At 34.1% G+C, this 17,858-nt stretch overlaps 1 protein-coding gene across 1 annotated transcript; it reads right to left on the bottom strand.

Annotated features, from left to right (window-relative positions):
• Nucleotides 1–15,915: 15,915 nt before the first annotated feature.
• On the bottom strand, nucleotides 15,916–16,584 carry LOC116417799. Its single transcript, XM_031932854.1, has one exon. The coding sequence runs from the start codon at nucleotides 16,582–16,584 to the stop codon at nucleotides 15,916–15,918; it is 669 nt and encodes a 222-aa protein (XP_031788714.1).
• Nucleotides 16,585–17,858: the final 1,274 nt, after the last annotated feature.

A 17,858-nucleotide genomic window follows, 5' to 3' on the forward strand; every position in this document is an offset into this window, starting at 1 on the left:
GATTTGACTAAGCAGCAGTTAGACAACAAGCGTATCTGTTCATCACATTTCGCAGATGATAATGTGATGAATACTAATAAAGCAGGTACGAGAAAACTTAAGACTTCTGCAACCCCAAAAGCATTTGTGTTATGTACAGTTCCAGAAGGCTCTCAAAACATAAATGAACATGTTACTCATGAAATCGATGAACCAATTGATGATAGTTTACTTGATGATACTTTATTAAATTCAGATTTGTCACAATTAGTTAATGGAGAGCCAAGATTGATCGATTTAAATGTTCGTTCAACTATACGCGCTTCTTCTTCGACAAATGCACGCGAAGTATAATTCAAGTATAATTAATAACAGCAAACTGTTCCAAAATCAAACTTCAACTCATGCTTATATGAATTCAAAACAAAAGTTAGAAGAAGAAGTCACTAACTTAAAAAAAACAATTACTTCAAATAGACGAAAACTGCAAGAAATCTGTAAAATTAGTACAAATAGCCGCTAAAGCTCAACTAAAAAACATAAATATAAAATCGTAAATTACCAAAAAGTTTTGAAAAGTAAAAACAAAAAAATCGTTAATTTAAGTAAAACAATCGAAAAAAATAATGAAACTTTAGATTTTATTGAACAATTTGAAAAATTAAATGAAAAACAATTAAACCTTTTTAAAATGCAGACTAATCATATCAAAAAACGTAAATGGACAGACAAGGAAAAACAATTTGCTTTACAGTTGTTTTATACATCTCCTAAAGCTTATTGTTTTTTACGTAAATAATAGAATTTTGCTCTCCCTTGCGTAACAAATATTAGGAAATGGGTTAATGAAATAGATTTAGCTACGGGAAAATCTGAAAATTTATCTAAATTGTTAAAAGCTGACGCGATGTCTTCAAAAGAACGCGAATGTGATTTAATGTGGGATGAGATGAGCATCAAAAAACGCTTAGATTACAATTCTAAAAAAGTTTATGTTGAGGGATTTACATATTTAGCTGAACACGGCCGAAGCGTGCAGGCGGGTAATCATGTTTTAGTTTTCATGTTTTCATGCAGTATAATTGGAGACAACCTGTCGCTTACTATGTTTCACATAACGCCGTTTGTGGTACTCAACTCAGTAAAATTATTTTGGATATTTTAGATTATGTAGAAGAAACCGGTTTTAAAGTAAAATCCATGGTTTGCGATGGGGGTTCTCCAAATCGAACTGCAGATAATACTTTAAAAATTAAGAAAGATAAACCTTACATTGAGCGATATGAACGTAAAATTTTCTTTAACTACGATGCTCCTCACCTACTTAAATGCCTCCGTAATAATTTTAGGCTTCATCAAATGACCATTGCGAGTAACAAAGTATCTTGGGACGTTTTAAAAGAATTGTACGCTAAAGAAGAAAATTGAATTTCTAAATCGGCACCTAAATTAACTATGAAACATCTCGAACGTAGTGCTTTGAAGTAATGAATGTTAGCTTAGCGGCTCAAATTTTCACTAACATAGTTTCATCTGCTATATTAACTGCTTCTTTTGTAACTAGGGACAAATTAAATAATCCACACAGTATAGCCACGGGTGATTTTATTAAAAAAGTTAATGATCTTTTCAATTGCTTAAACAATAGAAGCCCTAAAGACAAAAATCCTTTGCGCCGACCTTTATCCGATCACAATCCACAGGTTGTAGATTATTTAAAAAATAGTTTAGAGTGGATCAAAAGTACTTTAATATTGATGGGACATGCAAATCGCATTGACAACGTATAGTAGCTTTTTTTGTGAGAGTGCACATTTTTTATGAATTAAAATGGATTAATTGGCGTGCACGTGATGCAAAATGTCAAAAACGTGCTGTTGCTGGTGAGAAACCGAATGCCAAATTACAGAAATTAAGCCATCGATAAGCACAGTTCGAGTATATAAAAATAAATTTTTCAATCAAATTCTACAGTCATTTTTAGCAACAAATTTTATGTCTCGAAGATAATCAAAGTGCTTATTTGCTTATTGTGTCGTCTCAGCCAATTATTACTTTATACTTTATATTTTATTTTATTCACCGAGGAATTCTTATAAATTGTCGATAAACGGTAGTAATTTTTTAAATAGAATAAGCACTGGTTTTTATTTAAAATTATTTTTGTTTACAACTTTTAATCACTCATCAATATAAAATCATTTGTATTTAATTGCATGCACATAATAAATATTTTAACTCATTAATTAAATAATAGTATGTTTTGATTTTTCATATTCTTTTCTTTTCTTTAATTAATTAAATATTTGTAAATACCTTCATTAACAGCAGTTGCATGAGTGTTGATCGATAGTTGCATGAAATGTAAATAATTTATGCGTATCATCATCGCTATTCTTACACCTATGCTTTCCTTTTATCCTAACCTGTTCCTAATGGAAGAAAACTTAGCCACCTTCCTGATTTGTTTCCATCGAATAATATTAGTTTGATTGTTTTTAATTACATAAACAAACTAATATTAACTAAGAACAAGTATCCCGATTTATTATTTTTACGCACATTGTAGCGAAAATTAAATTCTAAGTATTACGTAAAAATTAAAGTATCACGATTTTTATAGTGCGTCATATATAATATTTATTTATTATTTACATCTAAGCTGCTATTATTTAATTTTATAACATTCATATAGCAAGGACATTGATATTCGGCTGAGTTGACCGCAAGCTTAAAATTTGAATGGCGCCGTGAAAGTTAGAGAGACAGCACGATAGAAATTGATGGCTGTCGCCATCTCGCGGAGCGTACCGAACTACCGCTTTCTGCCCCCTCGCCGCTATACGAACCGTTCTTCTATAGGAAGTCTATATTCGTTGCTGATACCATACGTGGGAGCGACCAGCTATGTGAGTTTAGTCTTGGTGGCGCTAGGTCCAGGAAGTTGGCACCCAGAATTATAAATTTTAACTTTATAATAATTTAGTTCTTTTAAATCGTCTGCGCATTCAAAATTATAAAGAAAACCTCGGTAACTTTTGTTTGCGCGTGTTCGCGTTTTCGAGAAATATCAAAATCAAAATTGGGTGCTACGAGCTAGTACCCAAAAATAAAATCCGCTTTTTGCTCATAAAAGGCAGAATCCAATATGTTTATTTATCCCTATCGACTGAGCGTCTCACGCGCAGATGATATCCGAAAAGTTTATTCAAATAACTTATTTCTGTAAATAAATAAATAATATTTTTCTATTTTCGTTTCCCGGGCGCTGAATGACGTTGTTGCGATTGAACGTTTGGCCATTTTTCTAGAGTACGTTTGCGAAGAGTGTGCCTGAGTGGGTATGATTGCTTTAGCACATCTGGGCAAGATAATTAATTAGTGACTTGTAATTTACTTTTCTTCTGCAGAGTAAATCTGTGTATTTTTGCTTTAGCATACTGATCTTTTCACTCAGATGTGCTAAGCAATCATACCCACTCAGGCACACTCTTCGCAAACGTACTCTAGAAAAATTACCAAACGTTGAATCGCAAGAACGTCATTCAGCGCCCGGGAAACGAAAACAGAAAAATATTATTTATTTATTTACAGAGATAAGTTATTTGAATAAACTTTTCGGGCGTCATCTGCGCGTGAGACGCTCAGTCGATAGGGATAAATAAACATATTGGATTCTGCCTTTTATGAGCGAAAAGCGGATTTTATTTTTGGGTACTGGCTCGTAGCACCCAATTTTGATGTTGATATTTCTCGAAAACGCGAACACGCGCAAACAAAAGTTACCGAGGTTTTCTTTATAATTTTGAATGCGCAGACGATTTAGAAAAAATAAATTATTATAAAGTTAAAATTTATAATTCTGGGTGCCAACTTCTCGGACCTGGTGGAGGTGACTTTCTCGTTTGGTTGAGTACGGTTGTGCCTTATCGCCACATTAACGCACAAACTACCGACACAACTACAAACATTTCTAAAATTAGTAAACTGATGCCAATTTGTGCCGAAACTGTGCCGAAACTGTGCCAAATGATGCTAAAACCGTGCTAAAACTGTGCAATATCTATATAAATTTCGAACATTTAGTACGATTTTATAGCACAGTTTGGCACAGTTTAGCACATTTAGGTACAGTAAAGCACAGTTTTTGCACCCTACACTGAGAGAAATGTAGAATTAGATTAACCGGAAACTCCGGCAGTTTTTACCGGAGCGCTCAAGCAAATGGTTTAAGGTTGAATCTGCCTTAGCACTACCGCTGTTGTTACCTGGCAGTAAGCATAAGTATAAAAATTGAATGTTTAATAAGTGATTCATTGTTTTAGCATGAAAATTGGTTTACAAGTCCTCAGAGTACAGTTTATCGTATTTGTAAATTTTCATGGTCCCAAAGCAGAAGGTTTGCTTAGCTCTGACAAGCTTACGGCAACATCGGAATTTAAGGGCAATGCAGGTCTACGGCTTTCAGATAAGCCAAGAGACTTTACAGGTATGTCACATTGTACTCAGAGGGCTTGTAAACCAATATTCATGGCTGAACAATGCATTGATTTATAGTTATTTAAATGTTGTGCTTCAGCATAAGTATACAAATTTTGATGTTAAGAGGTTAGGTTGTACATATTGCAATACTTATTCTCAAACCTTTCGCAAAACTTTTACAATTTCCACGAAACCAATAGGTCCCTTATGAATTTGTCACTCATTGTGATATGATATGCTTAAAAACATAAACATATAAGTAAAACCTCACGTGTTCGGCGCGGCTGATATAGCGCGAGGAGCAGCCAAGCTTGGACTACTGCAAACTCCAGTAGAATCTGCTTGAGTCCACCGCTAAATCAGCTGTGGACGTCCAAGGCTAATATACCACAGCAAAATGTACGGCTATTCTAACTCTACATTTCTCTCAGTGTATTCAAAATTTTACTTAAGATTGTACCCTAGTGGAAATAATTGGGTGTGCCAAAGTGTGCCAAAGTATGCTAAAGTGTGTCAAAGTGTTCAAATTCGGAAATTTGCTGCACTTTGGCACACCTTGACACACATCGGTTTTTCGGAAACAAACATCTCTTTTTTGACAAAGTATGCGGCACAGTATAGCACAGTTTGCCACGGTATGGCACAGCATGACACACTTTATTACACTTTCGCATACTTTGGCACACTATGGCACATTTTGGCACACTTTGGCACACTTTGGCACACTTCGGTACAGTGAGATATATCCCGCCGTCCGCGCACCAAAACATTGCCACTGCACAATGCCGTCATATTGACGGCACGCGTGGAGCTTGAAGTCCCAGTTATAGAACGTAACAATACATAATTTAATAAAAAAAAAAAAATTCTAGCGTCGATATGACTTGAACCCGGATCCTTTGGGTTAGTAAGCTGAAGGTCTACCATTGAGCCACAAGTACTCGTTACAGTTAATACAAAAATTTAAACTCATGTACTTCAAGCAGCTTTAGATACTTAGTACTTTTACAATATTAATTAACAATTGCCCGTAATTGCCTTAAAGCTGCTGTCCGCCGTAAATGTTGGAAAAACATGCCTCAACAGAGGAATCCGTCGGGAATAAAAGTTTTCCAGATTTCGTGCAAAAATTTTCTAAGCCCTCAAATTCCGAAAAACCCATGTGTGTCAAAATGTGCCAAAGTGTGTCAGAGTGTGCCAAAGTATACCAAGGTATGCCAAAGTGTAATAAATTTCCGAATTTGAACACTTTGGAACATTATGGCACACTATGGCACACTTTGGCACACTTTGGCACACTTTGGCACACTTTGACACATTTTAGCACACAATCCATTTCCACTAGGGTATGTAAGAACTTACGTAAAATCATATATTAGATCTTGTCAAAGATCTTGTGTAAGATCGTACATAAGATCTTATCAGCGATTTTCGACCAAGAACGAAGATAAGATCTTACGGAAGATCTTATATAAGATCTTATGTTCATGATAAAAAAAAATGTATTTTCATCAAATATTTATTCAAGATCTTACGCAAGGTAGTATACAAGATCATGCATAAGACATTCCCTATTGAAAAAAAGCAGATGACAATCAACTGATAATCAGCTGATAATCAGCTGATAATCATGCCAAAACGTCAGCTGATTATCAGGTGATTTCGGCTCAGTATTTTTAATAAAGCTGATAGTTATAAATATGCGTTTATGTGAGATAAAATGTTGATGATAATCAGGTGATAATCATTCAAAATTTGTAACCTTTAATATATTTATTATAAGTTGTTTAAAATAAGTAAAATTTATAATTTCACATAATGAGGGCCAGTACTGGTGTTACCATCAGGATGATAACACAAAAACTCTAGCTGTGAGCCCCAAAATTTTTATTTTTTAACAATTAAAAAAAATTGTTTAAATTAAATTATTGATAATCAGCTGACGTTTTGGCATGATTATCTGCTGATTATCAGCTGATTATCAGTTGATTGTCATCTGATTTTTTCAGTAGGGTTACGTAATATCTTTCCTAATTTCTTACATAAGATCTTATGCAAGATCTTACCGCCATGATCAAAAGAAATCTTTTTATTAATAATTAATTCAAGATCTTATGTAAGTTCTTATCTAATATCTGATATAACAGATACCGTTTTATTGATCACTTACTCAAGATATACATAGGATCTTATATACAAAATCTTGCATACGATCATGAGTAAGATCTTGAATGAATATTTGATGAAAATATTTTTTTTTATCATGAACATAAGATCTTGTATAAGATCTTACGGAAGATTTTATGTTAGTTCTTGGTTGAAAATCGCTGATAAGATCTTATGTACGATCTTGCGCAAGATCTTTGTCAAGATCTGATATAAGATCTTACGTAAGTTCTTAAATAAGACCTTGAGTAAAATTTTTAATAGGGATGACACTATGGCTTTTACGGAAAATCTGAAAATTATTAATTTGCTAAAATACATTAGCTTACACTTTTAACGCACAGAATGATATATTTTTTTGTAGGTTGGTAGCGGAGGTAGGATCCGCTACGCGACTTGACTTGCGTCAATTCGCCGATTCGACTGCTATTTAGTAGTGGCAGGGAAATACGCCCTGTGGTCCTTGAGTGGTTTTTGTAGTAGTTTTCAATTGTTGGAGTGAATCTTGATTGGTCGTTTCAAATCGCGCAAGTCTCGAAAGCCACTGACCTCCACGTGAAAGCGGCCCCCAATTTTGCGGATCTTTAGCTCCGCCCACCATATAAGAGCACGTAGAAAGCAAGCGGAATCCGTGCATGAAGGTTTTGCGGCGAATAATTCCTGTTTGTCTTTCCTGTGTCCTTGAATGGTTCTTGGTTCTTGAGTGTCGAATGAGGAAGAGTTTTTAAAGAGTGGTTCTTTTTGTAATTATTTGTTGGAGTTCCTTTGTTGAAGTAAACTGGTAGAGTAGAATTCCTTATAATGGTGCAAGTTTGAATACTTTGTTTTGGCAGAACATTGTATTACTGTGGTATTATTAAGAAATGTATCTATTGAGTTACTACAGTTCAGATGTTTGTTTAGCCGAATGAACGTTTGTTAACATCAAGTCCGTTGGTCAAATAACTTTCCATATTAATTCCTTTTAAAAAGACGCTTTAGAAAGAATCCATTTTCTTAGATTGTGTTAATAATTTTAATTTATAGATGTTTTAAATCCCAATTATTTAACTTGGAAGTAGACTTTGGCGAGTTAATAGTTTAATTGTTTGACACTCGGAATTACTTTAAAAATTTACAAAAATTTAGTCTGGCGTAATTGTATACATTTTTATAATTTTTATCATAGTTTTTATTACACTGATCACAGTCCGGAATGTGTGAATTTGTAATAACGGTCTCTGAGTAGTGTTGTAGCGAGTCAGCACTATCGATAGTGCTGACTAATAGTGATCACTTTCACTATTAGATATCTACACTATATTAAAACACTAAAATGAGCAATTATGTAAAAATTCACCGGAACTAGTGAATCATTCCAGAATGATAATTATTTTATGATAGATATGTGGTACAAACATAAATACATAATCCTACTGAAAAAAAAATCAGAATTAAGTACACTTTTTCGATAAAGAATGATTCAAAAAAAGTGACCGCGTCAAGAAACATTTCACATAAATTATATATAGGTATAAAATAATGATAAATATTTATATTTATGTGATTTATTTTGGTAATTGATTAGAAATAAAGAATATGTATACATATATCAAAAACGCAGTAAGATTGGTCCAGATGTGTCGGATGCTGTAAATAATAATCTTTTTAGAGAATTATGGCAAATATGTTTATTTGTATTTATAATATGAATTATTTTTTCAATCATATGCGCCACATAGATACATATGTATGTTTTACATATATCATTAGTAGTGACCTTGAGATTCGGGCCAGATAAAAGGGATGCTGCGAATAATCATCTGTGCAGATATGATCTTATTTTTTAAGATATCTGTTTGTGAATGAAAAATGACGACTGCTCTATGTGTTCACGCATATCACGAGACGTAATCTGCAGATTTGGTCCGGATGAAAGGAAAGCTGCGAATAATCATCTGTGCAGATATGATCTTGTTTCATGCCTGTTTTTGTGAAAAAGCCTGGAAATGATACTATTGTAAATGATTATTTATATTAATATTAGTTGTAAATTTGCTCTCTGCGTTTCACGGGATGGTGACTGTCGTTAATTATTAAATGTAACATTTTTAATATTAACTCCCGCATTACAAATTATTAAACAATGTGTCATCAGATTAATTTATATATATATACAGGGTGTTTCATTTTAATCCGACCACGACAAAAGCCATGGAAAAACTAATTTTAACGAAAAATGACCTTAACAAAAGTTGAAGGGGGTAAAGGGGGCCATCGAATGACACCAACACCTTTGACCTTGAACTCGATTTTCAAGGTCATTTGAAGGTCATTGTATTTTTTTAACGGGAACCCCTATTTTTACCTTGGAATACGGAGCAGCGGAAAAAATTACGTCGGAAATGACATTTCAGGTTTGCCTTAGTGACCTTGAGAAGGACAATTCAAGGTCAAATAAGAAGTATCAGCCTAAGATTGTTTTCCTTTCAATTTTTTCGTAGAATTATCATTTTGTTATTGTAATAAACATTAAGAGAATAATTGACTTAAAATGTGATTATGCTTTGCTGACTTTAAAGCCATTTTGTAAGGTCAAAAGTGCAAAAATGCAATATCAAATGTTATGTGGAGTCCATATTTATATCCTAACTTTAGTGTTGCCCAGGAACAACGACGTGGACGTAATAGGATTGTGTTCCCTTTGGGGTGCTTGATTAGAGTGAGTCCCCTTGCCTCTCACTTTTATTATGTACAGATTTGAATGTAGGTGCCCAAAGACACCACCATTTTTTTGGATTCTATTCAGTTCTTGGGATGTTTTCGTAAGCGAATTTTTATCCTATCTTTAGCGTTACTCAGCTCAACAAGGACAACTAGCACGGGTTAGAGAACGTCGTAATTACAAGGAAGATGATCTTCGTGTAATGGTCGTTTTAGCAATGGTTCATTTGAATCCCCACGTTAGTACCCGTGAAATTCAAAGGCAAAGTGGTATACCTATGGCTACTGCTTGGAGAATACTGAGAAGTCAACGTTATCATCCATATCATATTACTTTGACTCAGGATCTCACACCTGCTGATATGAGGTTAAGGCTACAGTTTTGCCAATGGGCACGACAAATGATTGCTAATGATCGTCACTTTTTTCAATACGTAATGTTTTCTGATGAAGCAAAATTCAAAAGCAATGGAGAGCTTAACCGACACAACTGTCATTATTGGTCGAATGTTAATCCGCATTGATATAGGCAAATAGATAACCAATATCGTTGGAGTCTTGATGTTTGGTGTGGAACTGTTAACGGATACCTTGTACGCCCATACTTTTTCGATGAAAATGTAAATGGCCATAATTTTTTACAGTTCCTGAGAGAACGTCTTCCAGTACTTCTTGAAGAAGTAGATTTATACACAAGAGCAAGAATGTGGATTCAATTAGATGGAGCTCCTGCGCACTATGCTCGAATAGTTAGACAATATCTTAATCAAAATTACCGTGACAGGTGGATTGGACGCACTGGACGTGGAGATTTGGGTGTTCGATGGCCACCGAGATCTCCAGATATGACATCACCCGATTTCTATTTGTGGGGGTATTTGAAAGATGTTGTTTATGAACATGAAACTACAACAAGGGAAGATATGATCCACAGAATCCGCTTGTGAAAACAGTCCAAGAGCTGTATTACTCAGAACAGTAGAACATTTTCAGCAGCGAATTGAATTGTGTATCCAACAAAATAGTGGTGTCTTTGAGCACCTGCGTTGAATTTTGAGCAAAAGTGAGAGGCAAGGGGACTCACTCTAATCAAGCACCCCGAAAAGTGAGAGGCAAGGGGACTCACTCTAATCAAGCACCCCGAAAAGTGAGAGGCAAGGGGACTCACTCTAATCAAGCACCCCGAAAAGTGAGAGGCAAGGGGACTCACTCTAATCAAGCACCCCAAAGGGAACACAATCCTATTACGTCCACGTCGTTGTTCCTGGATAACGCTAAAGTTAGGATATAAATATGTACTTCACATAACATTTGATATTGCATTTTTGCACTTTTGACCTTACAAAATGGCTTTGAAGTCAGCAAAGCATAATCACATTTTAAGTCAATTATTCTCTTAATGTTTATTACAATAACAAAATGATAATTCTACGAAAAAATTGAAAGGAAAACAATCTTAGGCTGATACTTCTTATTTGACCTTGAATTGACCTTCTCAAGGTCAGTAAGGGAAACTTGAAATGTCATTTCCGACGTAATTTTTTCCGCTGCTCCGTATTCCGAGGTCAAAAATAGGGGTTCCCGTTAAAAAAATACAATGATCTTCAAATGACCTTGAAAATCGTGTTCAGTGTCAAAGCTATTGGTGTCATTAGGTCACCAAAGCAAACTTAAAATATCCTTTGCGATGTAATTTTTCCCGCTCTATCCGATTCCAAGGTCTAAAATAGAGGTTCCTATTTAAAAAAATCACAATTACCCTCAAAAGACCTTGAAAATCGAGTTCAAGGTCATAGGTGTTTGTGTCATTCGATGGCCCCCTTTACCCCCTTCAACTTTTGTTAAGGTCATTTTTCGTTAAAATTAGTTTTTCCATGGTTTTTTGTCGTGGTCGGATTAAAATGAAACATCCTGTATATAAATTATGATAGTGTTAATATATCGCTACAAAATTAACTTAACGATTACTTATCTAATATCTATACAATTTATTATTAAGGAGATGTCGTCCCAAAAGCTTTCCAAATCCGCCACGGGGTAATTTGTATTTCCAAACGTCAAGAAAAACAGAAAGTCCGATAGAATGTTTCTTTCGGTAGAACAGGCGCTACAGATTCGGTTTTTTATTTGCAAGCTTTATTTAAAAAGTTTCATGTAAAATTAGATTTTAAGGTTAGCGCTGCAATCAAATGAGTACGACGAAGTACGCCTAAACATCTGTTCGTATTTCCAAGATTTTAGAACAACGAAAAGTTCGATCGAAATTTTCTTTCGATAGAATGATTTATTAAACTTAACACTACGGCGCTACAAACTCAGTTTTTCATTTGCAAACTTTATTCAAAAAGTTTCATGTAATAGAAAAACTAAAAAAATTATAACTAATGACGATTACTCAGCTAATCAATATAAATTTAATGTTTTGATAATGTATTATCAGTGGCGATTACTCAGCCAATTAATTTAAATAACTTAAATTTTATTAATTTACTATTAGCGGAGATAACACAGCTAATTAATACCTAATTTGGATTTTAGTAAAGTATTATTAGTAAAAATACCTTAGTCAATCAATATATTATTTAAATTTGAGTAATGTACTATTACATCAAATACTTATATTTATATTTAATATATTTTTAATACGTATTACCAGGCAAATTACATATTTTTAGTACGTACTAAAGATACATATAAAAAATATGTATTTATTTTGAACAAGGGTGAAGATGACGTAGATTTCAGTAATGTACTAATAGTGAAGAGTTCTCAGCAAATCAATATATAATTTATACTTTAGTATTGTTGTATTAGTAGCGATTACTCAATCAATCAAAAGATACTTCATATTTTAGTAATATTTTATAATTAATATAATTAATTTCTGAATATTTCAGAATAGACTGTGTTCTTTGTGTAAATTTTCATTTCATCGTTTAATTTTCGCTTTTCACATTCGTTATTTGTATTATTTTTATTATTTATGTATGCAGATTTATCATTTAAAAATTTTTAATTTCTCTTTTGATGTTCCCTAGTGGACAAAAATGTTATAAATTGTAATAAAACGTAAGAAAATGTAAGAAACTGTACCTTTTTGTTGGATTTCGGACCTTATTTCTCATACGTTTTAGTACACTTTGTTACATTTTCAGATTTGTTAACTTTTTTTAACATTTTATTACATTTTATTACATATATTATTTTAACGCCTAATATAGTCAATATATTTTTTTAATTATTAATTTTATAATAAAATGTAACAATGCATAAGAAATTGTAAGAAAAAGTAAAAGGATGTTAGCAGAAGTAAGAAAATAAAAAAGTCACCATTTTCTTATATAATATTACGCTTACAGACAATTTTTTACATTTTGTTATACTTTTTTACGTATTGTTACATTTGTCGTTTTAAAGAAGAGATCCCCATGAAATCCTGGATCAATGGATTTGTCATAAATTGTAATAAAACGTAACAAAATGTAATAAAATGTAGCAAACCGTAATAAAACGTAAAAAAGGTCCGAAATCCAACAAAAACGTATACAATGGCGCGATTTGTTACATTTTCTTATATTTTATTACACTTTATTACATTTTTTATTTCCACTAGGGTTGTTCTTGATAATGCAACATATAACTGACCGTGACTAAATACTGGAGTGGATAAATATAAACCAACTTTGTCAAATGATTGGTCTTGAGATTTATTTATTGTCATAGCAAAGCTAAGTCTTATTGGAAATTGCCTTCTAACCATACCATATGGTATTTCATCTAGTAATGAAGCTAAATCGATACGAGGCAATAACACTTGTTTACCGGAATATTTTCTAGTAATAATTTCTGCTGTCAGAACATATTGTTTCATATCTTTAATTATCAATCTTGTCCCGGCTGAAAATAATCATATGATAATCATATGATACTTCCGACCGAATCCTCATATGAAAATCATATGAGTGTCGTATGATATATTGTAAATTCTCATAAAAATAAATAATTATTTTACCCCTATTCGATACTTAATAATTATATATTTCTTTGTACTGTTGATTTGTAAGTCATTATATTATCTAACACGTCCTTGTATGCTTTATTTATTATTAATTAATTATAATGAGTTTATTTTATTAAAACACACTAATAGTAATTGAGTAATAATAAATAAAACATACAAGGGCGCGTAAGTTATAATGACTATTTCATTCTACTAAAGTAATCGACAATATCAAAGTTCACGATGGCTCGGTGGTAAAACGCTTGCTTCATAATCTTGAGGTTCAGGGTTCAAATCTCCACAAGTCCGGATTTTTTTCAATGTAATATCTATGAAAAAATTCATTCTCGATGCAACTTACAAATCAGCAGTACAAAGAAAGTTAATTAATAAGTATCAAGTAGGGGTAAAATAATTATTTATTTTTATGAGAATTTACGATATTTCATATAACAATCATATGATTCTCATATGAGGATTCGGTCGAAAGTATCATATGATTTATTATTTTTATTTATTTATTTATAGTTTATTTTCCATGTACATATTTCTCTTTTTACATTTATACCCTTGTCTCTTTCTCTTACATTTTCACTTATAACTACTTATCTCAACCCCTTTCTTAGCTGCTCCTTTGTACCTTTTCCGTATTTACATTTTTTTACATTTTCCAACGCTATTTACAATATCTACAATGTCGTTCGCTTTTTCGCTTCTTATCTACCCCTTCCCTTTTTCTTTCTCACTATCTTTCCATTCCTGCCTCTCAGTGTTTGCCCTGGCTTCTTCCTCAAATCTCCTGCTATATCTACACATTCCTTCTTTTAATTCTCCTTTCAGTGTCCTACTCAGACTCCTCCTGATTTCTTCCTCCTCCCCAGTTAACCCGAATTCCTCAATTTCTTTTATCCATACTTCATCCATTTTCTCTCTTGCTTTTCCGCATACCCATATATGTTCTACGCTTTCCTCTTTTTCCTTGCAGACCCTACATTTACTATCCTTAAACCCCTTTTCTTTTCCCCTCCCCACACTCCCACATCTTAACCTTGCCCATTGTTCCTTTGTGTCCCCGTTCTATTTTTTAACTCCCCAATATTCCTCCTCTCCTAGCTTTTCCTTAAATTCCTTGTAGTTCCTACAGAAATTTGACTTTTCTATTTTACTCCATTTCCTCTGTATTTCCTGTTCTACCTTGACTTTTCTCCCTTCTTCTAATTTACTTCTTATACCTTCAATTTCCCTCCTTTCTCGCAACCAGTCTAAGCTCTCTCTATCTCCCAACTCTTTAAATGCCTTTTCCAATTTCCTTCCCCATTCCGACGGATATCCATTTTTCAAATTCCTTAATTCCTCTAACAAGCATATTTTTGGCCACCTTCCCTCTTCCATTTTTATTATTTCTATCAAATAATTTCCTGCTCTTTTTCTCGATTCTATTTCTAAGCTGGTTCTACCTGCCTCCATTTTCCAGATATAGTCTGGTGTGTTTCCATTTACCCCTAGCGCCATTTTCACATACCTTCCTTGTACCCTCTCTACCTCTGCCCACCTTTCCCATCCCCATAATTCTGCTCCATATAAACACCCTGATTTCACTATTGCGTCCATCAAATACAATCTCCCCTTTAGATTATCTAACCTCGCCCTTTTCCAAATTCCCCACACCGTATTCATTGCTTTCCTAACTTTGACCGTCATTTTTCTTACCTGTGTCCCCACAGTCCCTCTCGAGTTGAACCAGAAACCTAAATATTTATATTCCTTAACAATTTCCAGTTCCTCTCCTTTATATTTCCATTTTTCAGCCTTTTTCCTTCTCCCCCTTTTTTGAATTACCAATATTTTCGTTTTTTGAGTATTTACCCATTGTATGCACTATATTTCTCCAAACTATTAAGCATCTCTTGTAACCCTTCCCTCGAATCCGACACCATGGCTACATCGTCCGCGAATTTCAAATAGTAGATTTTCTCTTTCCCTATAACTGTTCCTCCCTCCTTCGTTTTAACCCACTGATCCTCCAAGTCTTATATATATATATATATATATATATATATATATATATATATATATATATATATATATATATATATATATATATATATTGAAAAGAGTTGGGCCCATCGGACACCCCTTTGTGTTCTAAATTTCTCCGATATTCCTTCTTCCGTTATCACTTCGTTTTCCGTATTTCGGTATATACCTCTTATCATTCTTAGAAACCTTCCCTTTATCCCCCTTTTTTCTAATTTTTCCATCATTTTTTCCCTGTTTACCGTATCAAATGCTGTTCTAAAATCAACGAATTCCACATATAATTTCTTTCCCTTTTCTTTTATCCTATTATTAATTAAACTATTTAGCACGAAAATGTGATCTTTAGTTCCTCGTTTCTTCCTAAAACCTGCCTGGCTCTCCTTTAACCCCTCGCTCTTTTCCAACCATCCCCTCAGTCTCCTTGCCAAAATATTCGTTATAATCTTGTATCCTACATCTAAAAGTGAGACTCCCCCTATAGTTTTTAAAAACCTCTTCATCTTCCCCCTTGTGTATTGGAAAAATCCTAGCTTTCTCCCATCCCTCTACCATTTTTCCTTCGTTGAATATTCCATCCAGCTTGGCGGTAACCCTTTTACGAACTCTATTAACAACCCGTCTTCTCCTGCCGCTTTTTTACTCTTCATTTGACCCAATGCTATTTTGACCTCTCCTACGCTAATATCCTGATTTAACTCTTCTATCCCTTCCTCCTCTATACCCTCTCCCGCCTCTACTTCTCTATTCCTATCCTCATCTCCCTCTACCACTTGCTCTTCGGCCCCTAGCAGCTTTTTGAAATGTTCCACCCATTCCTCTTTTTTTATTCCTCCTCCGTTCTTTTTTCTCTTCACTCTGAACTGGTCGATTGCCTCCCAAAATTCCTGCATCCCATTACTATTTTCTAACCTCTTCCATTTCCTAGTTTTTTCCTCCTCTTTTGTTGTTTCCCTCAATATCTTGAGTTTGCTTTTTTCCTCTTTCATCATCTCTCTATCTTTATCCTCCCTAGTTTTAACCCACTTTTTTAATGCCCTCCATGCTTTTCTTTTCTGTTCAAATACTTCTATATCTTCCCCCTTTCCTATTTCTCCCCCCTGATTTCTTGAAAGTTTTAATTCCTTACTCACATCCTTAATAGTTTCTAAGAGTCTCTCCCATCTACCTTGAATCCCTCCTACTTCTTTGTCAATCTCCGTCGTTTTTTCCTCCATTCTTTCTCTGTATACCCTCCCTCTATTTTCTCCCACCTCAGTTTTTTCTCTCTATTTTTATTATGCCTATCTCTCTCTAAATTTCCATTATCCTTCTTTACTCCCCTTAATATAATTTCTACCGGTAAATGGTCAGACTCTATTCTCTCTCTCTAACTATCACTTCTTCTATTACACTACCTTTCTCGTTTTCTCTTTCTACCACCAGGTCAAGCACTGAGTAACTTGTCCCTCCTATGAACGTTTGTTTCCCCTCTCAATCCCCCTTTGTACAACCATTTTTTATTACGCATCCTACTTCTTCACAGAAGTTTACAAGCTTCTTCCCCTCCGCATTAACAACTTCATCGTTTGAGTTTCTACTTCTTTCTTTTTCCCCTTCTTTTCCTATCTGCCAGTCTCCTATTCTCGCATTAAAATCTCCTGTTGTAATGATCTGTTCTCCTTTCTCTAACATTCCTTCTGTTATCTCTTTCAACTCTTTCAGAGCCGCATCTATTTCTCTATTTATGTACACTACTATCACATTTAGTTTTCGCTCTTCTTCTAAATCGATTCCTCTTATAATTATCCATACCGACAATCCTCCATGCTATCCGTTTTTATATTATTCTTAACTACTGCTAACACTCCCCCCATTCCTCTCCCTTTCTTGTTCAGTCTTATAGCTGCTTTGGCTTTCCACTTGTAGTTTTTCCCTAATCTATTAATCCAATCCCTCTCTCTATCTTTTTCTAGCCACGTTTCTTGCAACGCTACTATCTCAAATTCCTCTAGGTACTCTTTGGCCTCCCTCGCCTTGCTAATTCCCGCTACATTCCATGACACTATTTTTATCCCCTCCTCCTTCTCTCCCTTATTTCCGAAATTTCCGAAACTCCCTTCCCCTGCTTCTTCTATCCTACCCTTCTTCTCGCTCCATTCATACCAACACCCATTTACTTTTATTTTCTGATATCCTACCTGCGTTTCTAGCCCTCTTCCCCTTTCCTCTTCTGCAATCATTTTTAGCCAATTTTGTATCTCCTTTTCTCTTTCCGTTAGATCATCTTCTATCCACACATTCATCCCTTTTAACATGCCCCTCTTTCTCATCACTTCTATTTTATTTTCCATAGACTCTAACTTTACTACTAATCCACCCCCCTATCGCTCTCACTTTCTTTATATAAATAGCCTCATCTAGTTTTTCTTTTATAATTCCCTTAATTTCCTCTTTTATTCTAGCCCCTACCGTTCTTACTCCCCTAATGAATATGTTTTTCTTTCTGTTT

This window comes from Nasonia vitripennis (assembly GCF_009193385.2).
Source record: "Nasonia vitripennis strain AsymCx chromosome 5 unlocalized genomic scaffold, Nvit_psr_1.1 chr5_random0002, whole genome shotgun sequence".
Classification (NCBI taxonomy): Eukaryota; Metazoa; Arthropoda; class Insecta; order Hymenoptera; family Pteromalidae; genus Nasonia; species Nasonia vitripennis.